Below are 20,767 nucleotides of genomic sequence, written 5' to 3' on the forward strand. Positions count from 1 at the left end.
AAACACAAAACAACTTTTTTTTTGATACAGATATCCTTTCACACGTGCATACCTCTTATATTTGTCTCTTCCCTTTCTCTCCATACATCATCAGTTGCTGCCTTCTGTGAAGTTTTACCTCATCTCTGTCCTCTCCTTTGTTAATTTGAATTTAAAAAACAATATAGGTGGAATATTCTGGAAGGATTTGTATTCTGTTTTGTTATTTGAATTTATATGTTTGTGTTTGGCAGAGCATTGAATGAAATGTGGAAATGTCAAAATCTGCTCCGACATCAAGTGAAGGATTTGCTTGACTTAATTAAGCAACCCAAAGTAAGTTAAATTTAATGGAAGTTTTCCTTTGATGGTAAGTTTTGTAAAAACGTATACATTTTAGTTACTTTTTACCATTGCTACAGTGTAGTTGAACAACTATTTCTGTGTGGAATTGTTCTACGTGAGAAGCTATGGTCTCTAATTTAGAACAAGGAAAATTTTAAGAAACGTACTGCATAGAAAAATACAAAGTTTAATAACTTCACTATATCAGTAAAAGATAATACCCAATAGGAAAGAGAATATACTTCTTTGTACTCAGAATTAAAGTTGTCTTGTAGCTTTAAAAAAACCCAAATAATAACTCAGTATCAATGAAAGCACAGAAAATAGAGTAAATTGCACTCCATCTTGCCACATCATCTATGTATAGTCTTGTGGTTTTAGGAAAATTTAATATCATGTAATTTTAATTAAGCATCTTTATATTTTTACTTATAATTAATATGACTGTAATTTTAATGTACCACTTGATTTTCATTATTACAAGTTAATGGTGGTATTCATCCAGTTGGTAGATCATATGTATCATAATCATATCAATGATTCTAGGTGTTTTTCCCCCTGGAATGTTGTTTGAAATGTTGTATATAGGCCTGTAAAAGTTAAAATTCACCAAAAAAAGCAGTATGTGTGGTCATTTTAAATTGCATCCAAGGAAATATATAACACAAAAAAATAATAATACACTTTTTTATTTCTTTTCAATCCTTAGTGGGACCCCCCCCAAGAAAAAACCCCACAAAACAAAACATACACTGCATCTTCATAGAACAGAGATCAATAGAGAGGAATTGTTTCATGTAAAGGGAAGCTAACAGTAACCTCTTTGTTTATTGAGCATGATCATTTAACTTGTGATTATTGAGTATATTGAATCTGCTAGAATAGGTTTTTTTCTTATAATGGCTTAAAACTAATTTTGGTGATTTTGTTGTTTTAATATTTTCTCTGCCAAGGAGCAAAATTGGAAAACCCCATTTAAGTTAGTGTGCTTTAGCCAGTAAATATATATTTCAGTCAGTGTTTTAATTCAATAAGTGTGTTTCAGTTAATAAGCTCTGGATAAAGTGTTCCTGTTTGCTGTCTAGAGATGTATTAATTTATTTCCTTTTGGTCAAAGGTGCAAAGGTGTTAATTAAAAATATGAGGTGTTTTTATATGCATGTATATAAAATTATTGGAAGTCTCATAATAGCTAAGTAATATGTTAAGTATGCAGATCATATGTTGAACAGAATGATGCGTGAGACTAAGAAAAAAGAATGTTGGATTTTGACTCTCACTGTCCCTTTAAAATTTATTTAGTGGGAACTTCTGTTGCCTGTTGGTAATAACTTGAGAGGGTCTAATGACTTCATTCTCATGTGAAAAAACAAAATACGGTCTCAATTCAGCTAAAATGTTTTAATGTTTTCTACTTTGTGGATTTTCCTTTAAAATATCTTAAGATAATTACTGAGTTAGCCAAGTTAAGAGGGAATTCTCATTAATGTGACTTGAGGTTGAATTCTTATTGATGTGATTTTGGTTGAAGAAACCAAATGGAAGAAGATGGTACCCTAAAGTGGAGTTTTAGTGAGAGGAGAATTAATAGTCTATTATTAATCAATATTCACTTTATACCAAGAATTACAGTAGACATTATAGAGTTAAAGGTAGAAAAAATGCAAAGCTTTGTTTAACTTTTGGGTATTCATGTTTCTTAACCATTTTACCAGGAAAACTCTTAGATACTTACCAATCAAGATATGTTTTTTTTGCCTTTTTCGTCATTCAGTCTGATAAGGCTAGTTTTTATTCTTAATTAGTTCCGCATTGTAGCCCTTCTACTTTAACTAAATTCGTTTGCTTGGTGTCACTGAAAGTGACATAATTTCCAGTATTGTACTTTTGTTGATACTGTTTCTTTTTCATGAGGAGCAGCTTCTTGACAGCCCAGCAGTACCTTTTACCCTTCGAATTAAACAAAAGTCTTATAAACAGATTCTTAATCAGAAATATTATATGATTCTAGACAGATCTGTTCAAATTCTTTGAATTCCAAATATTTGGGAATTAACTCTTTTTTTTTTTTGTCTCTCACTTAGTCTTAGCAGACTCCTGAATAGGGATGGTTTATTTGTTGCCTTCACTCCAGTGTTTTTCTAGTTAAATATATTATACAGAGTTGCTCTTTGACATCTTTTTTAAAGAAATAACACTAACTTGATGCTTTGACTAAGTGGCACTCTTAGGAACATCTTTTATACCTGTGACTTTACAGACTATTACATGGGGTACAATGTAGTGAACACATTCATTCCCTGAAATACTGTGTTGATACAGCAAGTAAGTAGCACTCTTGGAAAACTCTTTTGTACCTGTCAGCTGCATCTTTTTAAATTTTCTTTATCCAGGAAAGCCCATTAGCTTCATGACTATGCCTTATAATCCTCAGGCTTAAAAATTTTAGGTACACCTTAAATAAGAATTATATACTTGCCAACTTTTTGTTTGAGGTAAGCTTAAAACTTGGAAACCAGGTTATTTTGTCCCTTTTTAAAACTTGGTTGCCCTGTTCTTTCATTGCTGGAGGAAACAAAATATCTCCCTATTTCAGAAAGTTGGTATAGCATTCTCCTTTTTTGTTTCGAGGATGACAAAACGGTGAGGGGGAAGAGATGACAGCAGTGGAGCATTCACCTTTCATTCACTTTGCGGAGCTGACAGTTGTGGTCAGGGTGCAGGCCTGGGGCATTAGTAGGTTATGCTTATTTAATTTTCTGAAGGGTATAATGAAGATTATTGTTAAGAAATTTTAATTTTGCATTTTTGTGTGTGTGTGATTTACAGACAGATGCCAGTGTCAAGGCCATATTTTCAAAAGTGATGGTTATTACAAGTAAGTCATTTCAAATATTACATTTAAAATTTAAAGTTTAATTGAAATATTTCTTTTCGATAACTTAAATGTGTTTCATGGAGTTTCATTTTAGGCTTTGATAATAAAGGAAAAGAGTAAAAGTGTTTTTGATTGATTTTATTTTTTCAATAGACAACTCAGCTTTTTTTTTTTTTTTCTGATTTTCATTTACTTTGCTACCCACAATTTTTCTTTTTCTTTTTTGTGCTGGATGAGCAAGAACTAGAGAAAGGATATATTGTATAAATTTACTTGTGGGAATTCATTCGAATTATTGCATAAGCTTACTGTGAAAACTGAATCTGTACTTTGGTGTTGCTTGCTCTAATGAATCTATTTGAAGCTAATTTCTTTCTGAGCCAAAATTTAGAGTAAAGTGTATACTTAATAATTACAAAAGAGCTTCTTTGGAAAAAAAAAATACCAATTTGCTTTTTTGCTTTCAGTGATTTCAAATGAAATGTTATTTAATTACATTCAGCAGTAAATACAAAAGGATTATGTAGCACATCTCTCTGTTCAGCACAGAGATTGGGCAAAAGTAGCTGTTTTTGTAGGGCATTTGCTTTTCCTCCTGTCCAGAGATTACTGTGTATAGCATAGCATGTGGACAAAGGGGGGAATATCAGGAACACCTGGAGAAGCACTTCCGCTGACTTCCGTTTGGGAATAGTGAAGAGATCTGTTTTAGATGGATCTGAGATGTTAACAAATATTCCAAGGTGTGGTTGGAAGTAATGCTTAGCTACTGAAGAGAACAGTAAGCTAATTAACTGAGTTTTAGACTAAGTGATAGGAGTTTGGCATGAATAAGGCTTTAAGACCAAAATACCTTTTAGTCTTGGGCAATTAAACATAAATTAGTTTTCAGTTTCTTCAGATGACTTCAAGCAAGTGATTTTCTGCTGTTGTTTAATAACTGTCTCCTTGTTATTTAGCTGTGGATACTGTCTCTTAAAGGAGATCATCTCACATATTTTCTACTTTTTTTACCCCTGTTTTCCGAAATTCTGTTCTGAGGATGCTGGTATCCTGTAGGTGTTAATAATGTTGTTAGAAAAAAGGATTTCAAAAAAAAAAAAAAAAAAAAAAAAAAGAAAAAAGGATTTCATGTTCAAGAATGTTTGTAGAATGCTGAATTAAACTTTTGTTTGTTTGTTTGCGTCCTCCCTCCCTTTTCCCTCTCCTGTCTTCTGCCATTTCATCCCCCAACCCCCAATCTGTTTGTTTCTTGAATGGTAGACCTTATTGGTATGATGTCTATACATTATGGAGGGACTATAAAGTGACATCTTCCAAAATTATTTGAAGACAGTACAGTAGACTTTTTTATATCATAGACACATGAAAAGATGCAGTCAAGTATTTATAATAAGGACAATTTGTTCTTATTATCCTCAATGATTTGGCCAGGACTTAAAGTGGAATTTCAAAGTTATATTTGAACTTGAAGACTGCACTTAGTGCACTCGTATTTTAAGATTTAGTTGAATTTCTATAACTTTTATTATAGTCTATAGATTTATAATTTCTGTTATTAGAAGTATCCTAGTCTGGTCCTCTATAATAGTTGTGAGTAGTCAAAAAAAAATAGATCAACATATTACTAGCTTTCAGAAGTGTTTTGATACATGGATATATTAGGAGAGGGGTATAAAAATCATCTTGGTTCTTTGAGGACTCCTCTTTTCTCATGCAATAATGACACATCCAATAGTAACACCTGAAGCATGTTGCTTATCATATGTTATTGACTGATAGCATCTGTATATGAATTATCTTTGGATAGTTTTAACAATTTAATGCAGTACAGGAAAATAATTTCTTAAAGGTAAAACTTACTGATCTCTTGTGAATTACAAGAGAACAATGTACACAATAAGCTCAAGCAGATGGCAATAAACTGGTATTATTCAGTTTGACATTAAGTGCCCTTAAATATTATAAGGGGTTATTTAGAAATAGTTCAGTCTTTTCCTACAAAGATGTTCCTTCACAGTGCTCTTATTTCATATTTCTAGAAGGCAGAATTATGTGAAAATTGACTATTGAAGTTGCTTTACAATTTCTAATTAAACTGAATTTGTAAATTAGGATTGGTAAAGTAATAAAAAGAATGAAAAATGCTGATCTTTTATTATTTTGGAAATTGTCTAAAGTGGTATTTTAATTGAATTTTAATTTACTTAAGGAAATTTGCCAGATCCTGGTAAGGCTCAAGATTTCATGAAGAAGTTCACACAGGTGTTAGAAGATGATGAGAAAATAAGAAAACAGTTAGAAGTACTTGTTAGTCCAACATGTTCCTGCAAACAGGCTGAAGGTTGTGTGGTAAGGACAGACATTTAAAAGAGCTCATGTTTGGGGCACCTGGGTGGCTCATTTGGTTATGTGTCTGACTCTTGCTTTTTGACACATATCATGATCTCAGGGTTGTGAGATTGAGCCCCTTGTTGGGCTTCATGCGACGTGTGGAGCCTGCTTAAGATTCTCTCTCCCCCTCTCCTTCTGTCCCTCCCTACCACCCCCCTCCCTACTTGTACTCATTCTCTTTACTTAAAAAACCAAAAAGAGCTAATATTTGGAGAAACCCCCAAACCTTTTTTGATCCTTTTTATAAAATAATTTATATTTGTTATGCCAAATTTATAATCATTATGTAAAATGTTATTTTATATAATTTTCATTATGTCAAAATTTGACCCCTTTTATAAAATAATTTATATTCATTTATGTAAAATTTATATTCATTATGTGAAATGTCAAAAAAAAGACAATAAACTACAATCCTTTAGAGATAATTGCTTTTAATATTATGGTGTATATCTTTCAAGATAAGATCATCATATACATACAGCATTGTGTAATTTACTTATTTTTATTAGCCTTTTATAGTATTAATAGCAATGTAGCATACTACTATTGAATATATGTACCATAATTATTGAATAGTCCATTTGTATTACACATACAGATTTTTTCCCAGCTTTTGTTTAAAGAACACTTTAGTATCTTTATAGCCAAGTAAGTTTTCACAGTCTTGATTATTTCTTGATAGATTCAATATTGGCTCCTATCATTGTTGGAAAGAAGCAAAACAAAGAAAAATATAATTATTTTGGTAGGATTTATATTCTGGGTTGCTAGTCATCTGACCATCTTTTCTTCTTGGGCAAATTAGCCATTTAAAATTTTTTTTGTTGTAAGTTGTGTGTTTTTAATCTTCTGGAATGACATTTGTCTTTATTGATTTGTTAGACATGTATGTTAATTAAGCTGCAAATAATTTCCTGTCATTTGTAGTTTGCTCTTTTATTTTGTTTGTGATGTCCTTTATATACCATAGTTTTATTTTTATCTAGCTGAGTCTATTAGCAGGCTCTTGAGGTTTTGCATTTTATGTCCTTCTTACAAAACCCCATTCTATTGCAAGTCAATGAAAATATTTATGAATGTCAGTATTTCTCAGTCTGTTGCCTGTGGTTTTATTCTTTTGTATTTGCTTTTATCTTTTTGCAATGTTTTTGGCATAATGTACGGTATAGGGATCTGTTTTTAGTCTGTAAAACAAGATGTTTGTTTAGTTATTTCAGCACAATATATTGAAGAATCCATCATTTTTCCTATTGGTTGAAATGTTACCTTTCTCATATGCAAAATTTTAATTTAGTTTGCTCTTTGGATTTACTGATTTGTTTATGCCAATGCCAGTATTACATGATTTTAATTATTTTAGATTCTTAACATTTTAATGTGATATAACTTTTTAAACATATTGTTGTAATATTTTTTAAAAATCTGCCTTACAGCGTGAAATAACTAAGAAGTTGGGCAACCCCAAGCAGCCTACAAATCCTTTCCTGGAAATGATCAAATTTCTTTTGGAGAGGATAGCACCTGTGCACATAGATACTGAATCTATCAGGTATTTGTATATAAAAATATTAAAGTTTCATTACTATTCACTTCAGCTTCAGTCAGTCGTTTTTAAATACCTGATATACACAAGACACTTATCTGTATAGATTTTTGTATATGTATAATAGCTACACATTCATCTATATATGTTCACATATATGTATATGTAAATATATGTGTACTTGTCTGTACATATCTGTGTATACTTAATTTTTCTTGTTCATTTGGTTGAGAAAAATTTCAATTTAAGCCTAGTTTCTATCTGTTAGCAGTGTACCAGGAATTCCTCTTTTTAGTTAGCTTGCGTAATGTAAGTAAGACAATTTGTAATTATACCTTCATGGGAAGAAAATTAGGTGAATATATTTGTAAAGCAGCATATGGTGCATTTTCACAGGTATTTGAAAACAAAAATGTTATTTTTAAAACAATCATCATTTCAGCTTTGATATCACCTGACTTTGACATCTTGGAAAATACTTTTCCTTTTATGACTACATTCCCTTATGTAAAATGTTCTTTTTTTTTTTTTTTTTAACAATTTTCTAAACTATTTCAACTGGTCGAAAAAAGTGCTTACTGAATATATATATATATATATGTTATATATATTTAGAACATTCTGATTTACTGGTCATCAGTATCTTTTAGAGATATATTAGATTCTAAATTAAATAATATCCTGTACCCAGTGAACCCTTTTTGGGGATTTCTTTTGTTTGGGAAGATGGAGGGTGTAAGCTTTTGGCCTTTGTTCCCCTGCAGCATAGTGGGACCCTGGTTTGGATACCCAGTAGTCACTTTGAATTCCTATTGCATCATTTTTCATTTGAAGAAAGGGTTCTCTGGTTTGAAATATAAATATAAAACAAAAATCAGAACCCTCTGTATTAGTACAAGGAAGACAATCAGATGGAAACTCATTTATTAAATAAATAATCCCATGCTTTTTCTATTTAATACAATGTAGTTAGCTATTGGCAAAGCATACTTTTTTTGCTTTTCTTTAACCCTCTGTCTGGTAATGGAATAAAGAGTTTTAATCAGGAGATTATATTATAGTTTCATACAATTAATGCAAATAGTATTCAGAGGGCTGAAAGGATTTCTCTAAAGGAGTAGTATTTGACCTAAGAGGAAGAATGTTTTTACAGATTGGGAGAATGAATATTGTAAGCATGAGAGTGATATAAACCAGGCAAACTGGGTAGGAAAGGACAGGATATTTAGAAAACGATTGCCATCTATTTAAACTGTAGTATGGAGAGGTGTAAAAGTGTTATGAGATAATGCTAAAAAAAAGTAGTTGGGATCAAATTGTAAAGTATTTAAGGTCTAACTTTAGAGCTTTTACTGTATTCTTTAGTCTGTTGAGAACCATGGATGATTAATGATGGACAGGAAGAGGGAAGTAGAATGGATAGATTGTAAAGGTGTTACATGTTTTCTGTGGATCCTGGTGGTGGGATAGAAAGGATAGATTATATTTGAGGAAGGTTTTACTAGAATGGGTCATCTTACTGGAAATGGGGAATAAAGTTGATGAGAAGCCAGAAGTATAAGAGCTCAGATCCAAATGATGAAGCACACAGTAATATTTTGAAAAGAATAAAGGTAGCTAATGTGCTTCTTATTTGGACATGACAAACAATTTAAAAATCAAGGCAAATTGAGCTTAATGTGAAACTGTGAGAATTGATTTGTTCCCTGAGCATGAGATTGTCTAGAAGAAAGAAGATGAAAAGATCAGGGACAGAACCTTGGAATCTTGTTTTTCAACAATAGAAAAATTATAAGAGTATAAGAACAGCAGGTTACTGTAGTGTTTTGAAAGTTAAGATGGAGAAAGTTTTCACAAATAAAATATAGTATGGATAGTCAAACTGAGGACCAAAACAGGTCTTTGTCTTTATCAGTCAGTAGTTTGTATAACAATAACAAGTAGCAGTAGTTAGTCCATGTAAAGTGCCTGGGATGATTCTATATGTTTTACTTATTGATTTCTTAACCATGTGAAACAAATACTATTATTCCCCCTTTACCAGTAAGAAACAGTGACTTACACAGATGCTGAGTATCCTCTCTATTGCTAGGAAGAGGTGAATGGCATTGAAACCCAAGAAGTCTGGCTCCAGAGCACTCTTGGTTAACCACCACACTATCTAATAGGTCTGTAGAAGGATTCCACATTTCATTCCTACCAGCAGGCCGTGAGGGTCCAGTGCACCTAATTCTTCTTGATAGTGGCCATTAACCTTTGCAGTCCTTGACATTTCATAAGTAAATGGTGATACTCTGTTTTTTAAAAACAGTGTGTCACTAATAAAGTTGAACATTTTTTTTCGCATGTATTTCTTAGTTAATTGCTTTTTAAAAAACTTCTAAGAGGGGTTTGGAGGAATTGTCTTTTTCTTATTGATTGTAAGAATGCTTTATAAAATGAAGCTATTAACCTAGTTTGCCTTTTAAATTTGTGTAATTTACAATAAATACATAATCTGTTTCCTTTACGATTTTTGTTTTTTCCACTTAAATCTTTAAGTGGTCAGGAATTCATTTTAGTGTAATGTAGAAGTAGATATCCATCATTTTTTAAAAAATAATAGCTAGTTGTATCAACTCCATTTATTGAAAAATTCTTTCCTTCCCAATTGATTTGTTATGTTTTTATATTTTCATATTATAGCATAAATTCTTGTATGATTTGGACTCATTGAATTTTCACTTGATTCCTTTGTCTTTTGAAGTGTTAATGAAACATTTTTATCTTGTTGAGAAAGTTTTCATTTTCTCCCGTCCACCTAAAATTAGTTGGCTGTTCCCAGATGTTGTTGTTGTTGTTGTTGTTTTTCACTTGCTCCATAGAATGCATCTACTGAATCTTGTCCCATGCCAAGTTGTGGTCCCCTGGTACAATTAGAGATTTAGTGAAAAATGCCATTATTTGTCTGGAATTGTTCATATCTCTATGCTCCCCTTCATATAATCTTAGAATTTATGCACAGATTCTGTGCATGTAAAACTTACTTTATATATTTTAACTTATCAGTGTGAGTAGATTTTCTCCTCTCTGTTTTTTTTAGGTGACTTTGGCTGATATAGAATATAGAAAAGCAAAAAAAATAATAATAATAAAAAAAAAAAGAAAATAGAAAAGCACTACTGATTTTTTTGTGTGCTTTGTTAGTATCACCTCACTGAACTCCTAATATTTTTTCAATAGTTTTTCAGTTGATTCTCTTTGGTTTTTCCAGGTTGATACTTTTTCTCACAGATTTTTATATGACTGACTCCTGTTTTTTTGTTACTCAATTGTCTCTCTTTAGACATGTCCTTCCTGACTACCCTGGCTGAAGAACTTCACTTCTTTTCTTTGCCTTCTTTCTAGTCATTGTTGTTCCCTGATTATATTTTCTGTGTATTTGTTTACTTATTTTTGGCCTTCCCTTAGTAGACTGAGAGCTTCATTCATGCTTTTTGTCATGGAAGAAAATAGTAAGTTTAATTTTGGATATGTGGTATTTTTCATTCTGTGGGACATCTGGGTTAAAAACCTTGGAGCTGCTAAAAAAACGAGAATTGAGGTTGAAGGTTTTTATTTGGGATAGTTGGAGCTATGAGAATAGATTAATCAAGAAAAATGAGCAGAAAAGGAGAGAAAACATTCTCAAAGATGTCAGCTGCTAAGGATGATAAATTTAATAGGAACTTGCAAGAGAGACAGATACATTTATTCTTAGCTTGATCTGACATTTGAATTCATGAAATTTTTGTAGAAACATGGAGCTGCTAAACATTTTAAGGAACATTGAATAGTTGAATTTTCCTGCATTTTAAAATATATAATACTATGTCTCTAACCTTAATGTGTGCTACTTGTTTTTTATAAAAAGGACACCTAAAAGTGTGAATGATTATTTTAGATAATTGGTATTGTATTATAAATGTTTATTTTAAAATAATATAAGCTTGTTTTAAGAAGAAACTTTCAAAGTCTTTTGTTTCCTTTTTGATCTATTCTAATTTCTAGTGAAGTTCTATTATATGTCTGTTATCCAGGTATTTTTACACCTTTCAGGAATAGGCCTGTATGTTTCTACCTCTTTTAATAGTGCCTGGCACATAGTAGTATTTGGCAAATATTTTGAAAGTGCTTGATGTTGCCATTTATCCTTTATTTCACTATTTGTTCTATGTACTTGAGCAGCATTAATTTTCAGATAATTTAAAAAAATCTATTCATGTTTTGGGGCATAGATTTTCCATGGAAAATTCAGGAATGAAAATAGTGGTAACATTAATAAATAGCAAATCAAATACCATTTGGACTTCATTTGAATGGACAAGGGAAAATACTATTTTTGAAAAGAAGTATCTTAAAATACCTATTACAATTTCTTGTTTTGCAGTAATGTTTAGGAAATAGCTTTGTTACATTTTTATGTGTTTGGATATGGTCTATATAGAAAATATAAAGGATTATTTTTATTAGACATTACTAATAAAGAATAGTTGAAAATATGACAATTTTTTTTGTCATGCTTTAGTGCTCTTATTAAGCAAGTGAATAAATCAATAGATGGAACAGCAGATGATGAAGATGAGGGTGTTCCAACTGATCAAGCCATCAGGGCAGGTCTTGAACTGCTTAAGGTAAATATGCTTGCGGTGAAATTAAGTGCCTAATTAGATAACTATTTAACATATATAGTATATTTTTTTTTATTCTTGAGATTTGCTTCTTAAATTATAGAACCTAAAGTAAAATTTTCTCGATCGTTTTAGGTAATGTAGAAAATGTACATTGCTGGGGCTCCTGGGTGGCTCAGTTGGTTAAGCATGATTGATCCCCGAGTTGGGCTCTCTGCTCAGTGGGGAGACCGCTCTTCCCTCTCTCTCTGCCCCTTCTGCCTGGTTGTGCTCACTCTTGTGCTCTCTCTCTCAAATAAAATCTAAAAAAAAAAATGTACATTTCTTCTAACACATAAGCTAAATATTTTCAGATTTAAAGTGTATAATAGGGCCTAGTATTATGATATTAAAATAGCAGATTATAATTTGAAGTTTTTATTAGTGAGCAAAGAAGGTGTTAGCCCTACCAAACATGGAGCCAAATTCTTCCTAAAACTCCGTTTTATCTTTTATTTTGTTAGCTAAAATATACTATCGCCTTTTACTTATTACAAAAATATCAGTTAACAACTGATATTATTAAGTTGTTGACAACTTAGAAAGTATAAAATACAAATTAGAAAAAAGAAAATATTCATAAGTCTATTTTGTTATCCTCTAATTTTGAAAAAAAAAATCACACTTTACATAGTTGAGATCAGACTGAATATATACAATTTTGTATCTTGACTATTTTCCCTTATTAAATTATAAGCATTTTTATTCGTGTTTTTTAAGACCATATGTTTAAAAGTGTCAAAAATAGATCTGATTGATATTTTTGGGCAAGTTTATTGCTTCCACTTCCTCATCTGTAATGGAGATAATAGCACTTATCTAACAGAGGACTAAATTAAGTCATGTACATAAGTTTCCTAGCACAGTGTCTGACTCATAGTAAAAATATAAAAAACATTACTTTTTGAAATGGTGATTAGTCTACTTTTGTGATACGTTGGTGTTCTATTTCCCTGGATAGTTAGATTTTTCTAATTTTGTTCCTGTAATCACTACAACAATAAGTGTATCTAAGATCTCTTGCTAATGGTAATGTCTTTTTAAAAAAATACTGGAATGTAAAGAGGATGATCATTTTCAAAATTTTTGGATATTTAGTCAAATTCCTTTACAGAAAAATTATACCTGTATATAATTCTCAGTAGTGAGTGAAGGTGCCTATCCTATCTTCACAAATATGGAATATTGTAAATTTTAAAGAGATTTGTAATCTCTAACCTGATAAGTAAAAACAATGTTTTAATTTTTATAATTACTGCAGTGAGGTATAAATTCCATATGTTAATCATTAGCATTTTGCCTTTGGTGAACTCATTATTTTTATTCTGTGTTCATTTTCTAATGACATCTCAATTTTTTGTCTTTTTTCTGTACTTTTTAACTGAGTTTAAGTGAGTTTATTTCCTTTGCTTTTTTATAAGACATACTTGATATATAAAAAATAAAGTGTATTCTGTTATATAGAAGTTATAGAGTATAGTAAGGGAATACAGTGAAAAGTAAATAGGATGCTAACTCAAAGTATTAACAATACCGTGAAGTTTCCTGAGTAGTTTTTTCCTTGATTCACATCCCCTAGGTATAATTGTTCTGAATTTGGAGTTTATTTATCCTCTTACTGTCCTTTTAGTTTTATCATCTGTGTCTATCTATGTATTTCTAAATAACATCACTTTATTTTTGAATCTTACAAATACGGCATTATGCTTAGTGTATTTTTCTATGCTTACTTGTCTTTACATTGGATGTTTGATTCTAGTTGTTTATTTTAAGCTTAAAAGTACTGTCTTGTTCAGAAGATTTTTGTTTTTGTGTTTTAACTGAAATATAACCCATCTGAAATGTATTTTGAAAGTATATACTGTGGGAGGATATATATATAGGAGGATCTAATTGGATTTTCTCTAAATAGCTACATATTTTTATCAGGAGTATTTATTAAAAATGCCATCCATTTTCATTTTCTGTTTCTTCTTTATAATCTATTATACTCTATATAGTCTAAATTCTTATATGTGCTAGGACTAAAAAGCTTTTACTTTCTCTGTTTTGTTTCTTCTGATGTTAGTACCAGGTTGATTTGATAATTGTAACATTATGGTAGCTTTTTGATCTGTTGTTTTATCCTCTCCTCTAGATAACTTTTTAAAAAATGTTATTAGCTAGTCTCTTCTAATGACCTTTATTTAGGAGAATAGAGCTAATTTATTAAATTGTCTTCTTGTTGCTTTTCTCCTATTCTCATCCTCCTCCCAAAAAAACCCAAACATTAACCAAATTAAATTAATTTTGGGTAACATTATTTTTACATGTAATTTACGTTTGAAAGAAATGACTTCATCAGATCATGTGGTCTTCCAACACTAACTAGAATCTGTTACATATTTGAGTAAGTTTAGAACTTTATTTATAGTGCTCTCATGTACTTGTTAGCAAATTATTTTTGTATTTACTTTGATTTGAATATTTCCAGTATGTAATATTTTAGATTTATATTATAAAGATGGAAAGGGTTTACAGATCATTTTTATGACTTTTTTTTTTAAGGTACTCTCATTTACACATCCCATCTCGTTTCATTCTGCTGAAACATTTGAATCTCTTCTGGCTTGTCTGAAAATGGATGATGAAAAAGTAGCAGAAGCTGCACTCCAAATTTTTAAAAACACAGGAAGCAAAATTGAAGAGGATTTCCCACACATCAGATCGTAAGTTTATTCTGATAAATATTCTGGAAAATAGAAAAATAATTTACTGCTTCTTGATTTTTTTTTTAATTTTTATTTATTTATGATAGTCACAGAAAGAGAGAGAGAGAGAGAGAAAGAGGCAGAGACACAGCCAGAGGGAGAAGCAGGCTCCATGCACCGGGAGCCTGATGTGGGATTCGATCCTGGGTCTCCAGGATCGCGCCCTGGGCCAAAGGCAGGCGCCAAATCGCTGCGCCACCCAGGGATCCCTGCTTCTTGATTTATGTAATAGTTGGAATCTTTTAAGTTTTGAGGAAATCATATCTAGGTTATCTTAAGTTTATACCATTCAATTTAGATTCTTATTTCCTGGGGGATAGCACAGATTGGCATTTTAGAAGATGCACAAAACTGTGGAGCAAACATGGTATTTCTTTTTAATTGCCTAAATATTCTAATGAAAACAATTTTATAGTGAAACATTCTCTTGATATATCATGCATAGAATAAATAGTTCACATGAATTTAAGGTGTAGTGGGAAATTTCAAAGGAATTTCAACTGGGCTCTGCAGAGGACTCTTCACTATTCTCTGTCATTAGAGGTATTGAATTGAAGATTTTAAGAAGCTGTGCTTTATTTGTCTCAGGGAAGCTTGGAATAAACCTCCTAACAGCAGTGTATTTTTGTGTGTGTTTCAGTATTTCCAAGAATTGAAAATTGTGCTGTTACCCTTGGGATCTCTAATGCTGATTGATTAATCAAGATTCTAGATAGAATAGCTCAAAACAAGAAGTCTTTTCTAGGGATCCCTGCTTTACTTCTCTATATTCACCTCCCCTCCCTATTCCTGTAGAATGTTATCTGATAGTTGTTCCTCATCTTGCTATGGTCATTGGTGATTAGTTTTACTTGTATCTCATTATTTCTGGCTTAGCCACTGGTCTAGTTAGTTGTGATTAGGGAGCATGCTTCATGTTGGAAGAATTGCCTATGGTCCTTTTCCTCAGAGAGATACTGGACAAAGATAGCTCTTAAAATCTCAGGTATACTTTTTGTTACTCCTTTTGTTCAGATGAACTTAATTCTAGTAACTATTAATAAACCGGACAAAGGCATTATTTAAATGATCATTGAAACATACCAGAAGTTCTTAATCATATTCTCTTTGACAAGAGTAAGAAACTTGATTAGAACTGAACTGACTTCTTGGAGCAGTTGTATGGCTCCATTGGTTAAGTTGCCTGCCTTTGGCTCAGGTCATGATCCCAGGGTCCTAGATTGAGCCCCGTGTCTGGCTCCCTGCTCAGTCGGGAGCTTGCTTCTCCCTCTCCCTCTGCTCTTCCCTTGCTCATGTTCTCTTTCTCTCTATCAAATACATTTATAAAATCTTCAAAAGGAAAAAAAAATGACTTCTTAATTTTTAAGTGGATGCAGAGCATGAATTTTCTTTTGAATATACTGTGATTCTTCAGATCAGAGATCAAAGTTTGGAGATCAACACAAACAAAGCATAACTATATTACTGATTGAATGCCCACTTCCTGTACTATCTCATTTAAACCTTGTAACAGTTTAGTAAAGTGTAGAAATTATCCAAATCTTCCAAATGAGAAATGTGATACTCACTTGAGGTAAATGGGTTTGGATCATATAACTAGCAAGTAGCAAAGTGAAGATTTGAATTTAGGCTTGTTTGTCTGAATGCCTGTGGTACCGTATCTATAATGGCACAATTCCTTTCATATTTTAGGGTTTGGAGCAAGTTTTAATTTTATTTATTCACTGGAGGTTTTTATTTTTATTCTAGACTGTCTTTCCTAGTATCTTTTATATCTTAAGGAAATATTGTTAGATATATTTATAGGAGAATTACAAGAGCAAGGTTAAAAGGTGGACATTTTAGAACATGAGGGCATTTTAAAACATGCTGTTTTAATATAGAATTGAAGTACTTAAAATTATTTGATTTATATAGTGAGTATATTTCACATGTTTCTCATGAGGAAAATTAACTGATAATGAATACCCGCTGTGTGCACGCACTATTCTTGATGAAGTGGCTCATAGTTTATGTCTTCCAGGATATAAAATATGTATGCAGATTATGTTTTAAGTTATTAAAATGGGTGAGTCAATTTTGAGGAAAAATGATAGTGTTTATTGTGTTTCCTTGAATTCGCCAAAATAATTTTGAAGAACCAAAAGAAAAATGTATCTAAGTAGAAGCTGCCACAAACTGGACAGAATTGGTGCTAAATAAGTCATCTAGACTGAATTGAATGTGAGAACATTGACACTTAATACACATCTTCCTGACTCGGGTATAACAGAATGGATAGTAAGTGTTCTGTTATTTAGAGGAGATTGAGGTATGGGCAGGCTTTGAGAGATATAAGGAAAGCCTAATTTCTGCTGTCATAGAACTAAAGGAGAGACTTCGTGGTCACACCATTTTTCTTTGGACTGACCTATTTTCCTTAGGAGGAGCAAAGCTTAGAGTTGAGGTAAGGCTTAAAGTAGAATTGTGAAGCAAATGTCTTACCAACTTTATAGGTACAGAAAAAAAATTGTGTGCTTAAACCTAGTAAAAAAAAATGATGGGTGTGCTGTGGTTTCTATTCTGACTCTTGTCTTTCAGGAGTCTGGATCACCCCTAGACTTAGTTTGAATGTGCCAAAACTAAGAATCCTCTTAAAGCTTAGGATATAGCCGTAGTCCAGGCGGAGTTAATTCTCATCACTGGTAGGGTTTCAGTAGATTTGGAGAGAAATTACACAGAGATAAAGGACTTGCTGCCTTTAGTCCCAGCTCCTTCCTCTATGCTACTTTTACTTAGCCAACTGATTGAGTTGAGAGCTATGATGTTAATTTTTTAAGAGAGGCATCCAGGATTCAGTCATCAGGAAATGCTATCTGCCTTTTTGTTTAAATGGCAAAGCCAGAGAATTTCTCCTATTCAAAAATGAGTTAACAGAGTACAAATAAATTAATAAAATGTGAAACTAAGTAGGTGTTTTAGTATTCCAACGAAAGCTGATAATCTTTATTTGGAAGAATTGAATTTTTCTAGTAAAAATTTTTAAATATTCTAAACTGCCAAGGAAGTTAAGCAGAAATGATACCTGGAAAAATAAGAGAACAAGAAAAAACAACAAAAAATACAAAAAAGGAAGTGGCAGGAGTAAGGATAAAGAAGAACGAACATGTTTGTGTTATAAAGTATAGTTTATTATAAGCAGAGTAAGGAGCAGAGTAAACAAAATATTGAAAATGTAGCTGTAATAGAGCATGACGAAATTGAGTAGAATGTAGAAATAGTGGGCATAGAAATGAAGGCAATGAAAGAAAATCATTTGCAGATAGTGAAAAGCCCTAATTGGCTTCTGTGGAGAAAACACAACAGAATAATGGAGAATGGAAAATAGTGTTTAAAAAAATGATAATAGTAAAGTTGTTTTAGAATGAGTAAAAATGTCAATCTGGAGATTAAGAGGACTCATTTTAGGAAAATATTCTGGTGGAATTTACTGAATTTTCAGGGGTTACAGAAGTGACTTCACAAACATCAGTAGTAGAAGGAAATGTATTATGTGCAATGGAAAAAAGAGGTTCACTTCTTTCAACCATGTAAGATTTCTGAAGTTAATGATTCAACAGCTGGAGAGTTTTCATGGGAAAAAAGAATATAACTGAAGAATTTCCTGAGTAGCCAAATTGTGCTTAAGGACAAATGAACATTCTTTAGGATGTAAAGACTCGGGAAAGTATTAGTTATCCCTTTTATATTGTGAACTCTGTCTACCAAGTTATGTACTTTTTCCCTTTACATTCAGTTTTTCTTAGGCCCCTAAATCCAAATTTTGTTTTCTTTTTGTTTGCTTATCTGAGTTGTCTTTTCTCATCATTTTACTTTAAGTATTTAAATTTTAGGTGTGTCTATATTTTGAATATTTGAAAACTTGGATTTTTTAAAAGGGTGATGTAAATAAAATTGGCTCAAGAATAATGGGAGAAAACCTAATTAGGCTGTAATTATAAAAAATTGAAATAGATATCAACTAATAAAAAGTGCCAGTAAAAGTGTGTGTTATAGGAAATATTTCGCATCTACAAGAAGCCAAAGATTTTGATTCTTTTTAGTTGTTTAAAGCATAGACGGAAGAAAAAGCATTCAGAGTACTTCTTTCATAAAGCCAAGATAGCAGGAGTGTTAAAAGTGGATAACAGATATTCCCTCAAAAGAAAAGACAGATCTTACTAATATTGCTGTAAAAATTGTAAGTAAAACTTCAGTAAGAAGAGAGTTTTACTATAGTAAAACAAAAATATACTATGGTTGAGGTACCTGGGTGGCTCAGTCGGTTGAGTCTGATTTAGGTCTTAGGTCCCTGGGATTGAGCCCTGTGTCCAGCCCCATGTAGGGCTCCACGTTCAGCTGGGAATCTGCTTCTTCCTCTCCCTCTGCCTTCCTTCTCCCTTACCAATGCTCTCTCTCACAAATACATAAATCTTTTTTTTTTTAATCTTAAAAAGTAGGGCACCTGGATGGCTCATTTGGGTAAGTGGCTGCCTTCAGCTTAGGTTATGATCCAGTGTGTCCCACACTGAACTCCTTCTTCAGTGGGGTGTTTGCTCTCCCTCTGCCCCTCCCACTGGCTTGTGTTTGTTTCTCTCTCTCTCTTCTCTCTCTCTCTAAAATAATAAAATCTTTAAAAAAATGTTACATGTTATGGTCAAATGTGGTTATTTCAGAAAAACAAGGAGGGTTGGTATTAGTAAGCCTAATCCTGTTAGTTTACTATATAGTTGAGTAAAGGGAAAAGGACACACATTGTGATAGATGCTAAAAAGGGCTTCTGATTTAAAAAGAGTCTATTTATAATTAAACCTGTTAAATTGGGATAAATGCCTTTATAACATAATTTGTCTCAAACCAATAGGCATCATCATAGAGTAAACACTAGAAGCATTCCCAGTTAAAGTAGGAACAAAATGCGGAAAATACACTATCTCTGCTATGGTTTAACATTGCTTTAGGAGCATTAGCCAATATAATTATGTAAGAAAATAAAACGAGATACAAGTGTTGGAAAGGAGGAAGCAAAATTACCGTATGTAATGGAAAATCCAAGAGAATCTACTGAAAAATTACCAAAACCAAGATAGCCAAACTATGTAAAAATCCAGAGCTTTCCTTATATGTTACTAATAACCATTCTGAAAATATTGTAGTAGTGAAAACCAGAAGACCTAGTAAAATATTCAAGAAGTTTGCAACTTTATAATAGTGAGTGGAGGAGTGATAATATTTAACAGAAAAATAAGGAAAAATTAGATTACCCAGTAAATAACTGATAAAATATTTTGAAGGCAAGAATCAATGTAGATTTATCTTGATTCTTCATATATTTGAGATGAGTCCAAGATTATCAAAGATTTATTTTATTTTATTTATTTATTTTTTTTTGTTTTTTTTTCAAAGATTTTAAATATATAATAATAAAGTATTAATAACCAGCACATTTCTGTAATTTTTTTTGGTGGGTGAAAGGATGCTAGTACCAAATCGTGAAATATTGATGGATTGTATTATTAAATATCCATTTGTTGAAATACATTCATAGAGCTTCTACTGTATATAAGTTACTAGAGTATAAAAGGTTCTTTTGAAATGAACAGACTCTGCCCTTATATTTTAGTGAGGGAAAATACCGTTTAGACGAAAGCAAAAATCATGAAATAAGTTAGAAATGCAAATGGCATGCTGGGGAAGTATTTTCAATATGTATAACTTAGAAAAGGTTAATATCTCTAATGTATAAAGACTCTTTATAGAAATATAATCGATTTAAGAATAGAATACTAGCAAAAGGAATGAACGGGAAATCCTCTGGTCCCTCAAATCAAGAAAAGACATTTATGCCTACTAATACTAATCAAGGCAAGTAGAAATAAAAACACTTAAGTGCTGTAACCAATGTTAGCTAGCATTCCAATGATGCTCTCTAGACTGGATTTTAAATTGATTCAGCTTTTCTGGGTTGGTAATGTAATATATACCAACTTGAAATGAATGCAGTCTTCACCACTGCAGTTTCATTTTCAGGAACTTATCCTAGAGATAGAGAAGATACCTACCTAATGATTATGTGGGTCAGGATGCAGTCAGAAAAACAGAAACCATACCAGGTATTTTAAACATAAATAAATAAATAAATTAGTACATATGTTTGAAGAATGAAAGA

The 20,767-nt window shown here is 31.8% G+C and overlaps 1 protein-coding gene across 4 annotated transcripts in view; it reads left to right on the forward strand.

Annotated features, from left to right (window-relative positions):
- PDS5B (PDS5 cohesin associated factor B) overlaps positions 1–20,767 on the forward strand; it is a 185,950-nt gene that overhangs the window by 108,721 nt on the left and 56,462 nt on the right. For all 4 annotated transcript variants that reach the window (XM_041766309.1, XM_041766312.1, XM_041766311.1 and 1 more), the window contains exons 14-19: positions 234–315; positions 3,154–3,202; positions 5,415–5,554; positions 7,033–7,148; positions 11,689–11,794; positions 14,378–14,538. In XM_041766309.1, the coding sequence (XP_041622243.1) occupies positions 234–315; positions 3,154–3,202; positions 5,415–5,554; positions 7,033–7,148; positions 11,689–11,794; positions 14,378–14,538 (654 nt within the window). The remainder of the gene's footprint in view (positions 1–233; positions 316–3,153; positions 3,203–5,414; positions 5,555–7,032; positions 7,149–11,688; positions 11,795–14,377; positions 14,539–20,767) is intronic.

This window comes from Vulpes lagopus, chromosome 8 (genome assembly GCF_018345385.1).
Source record: "Vulpes lagopus strain Blue_001 chromosome 8, ASM1834538v1, whole genome shotgun sequence".
NCBI lineage: Eukaryota > Metazoa > Chordata > Mammalia > Carnivora > Canidae > Vulpes > Vulpes lagopus.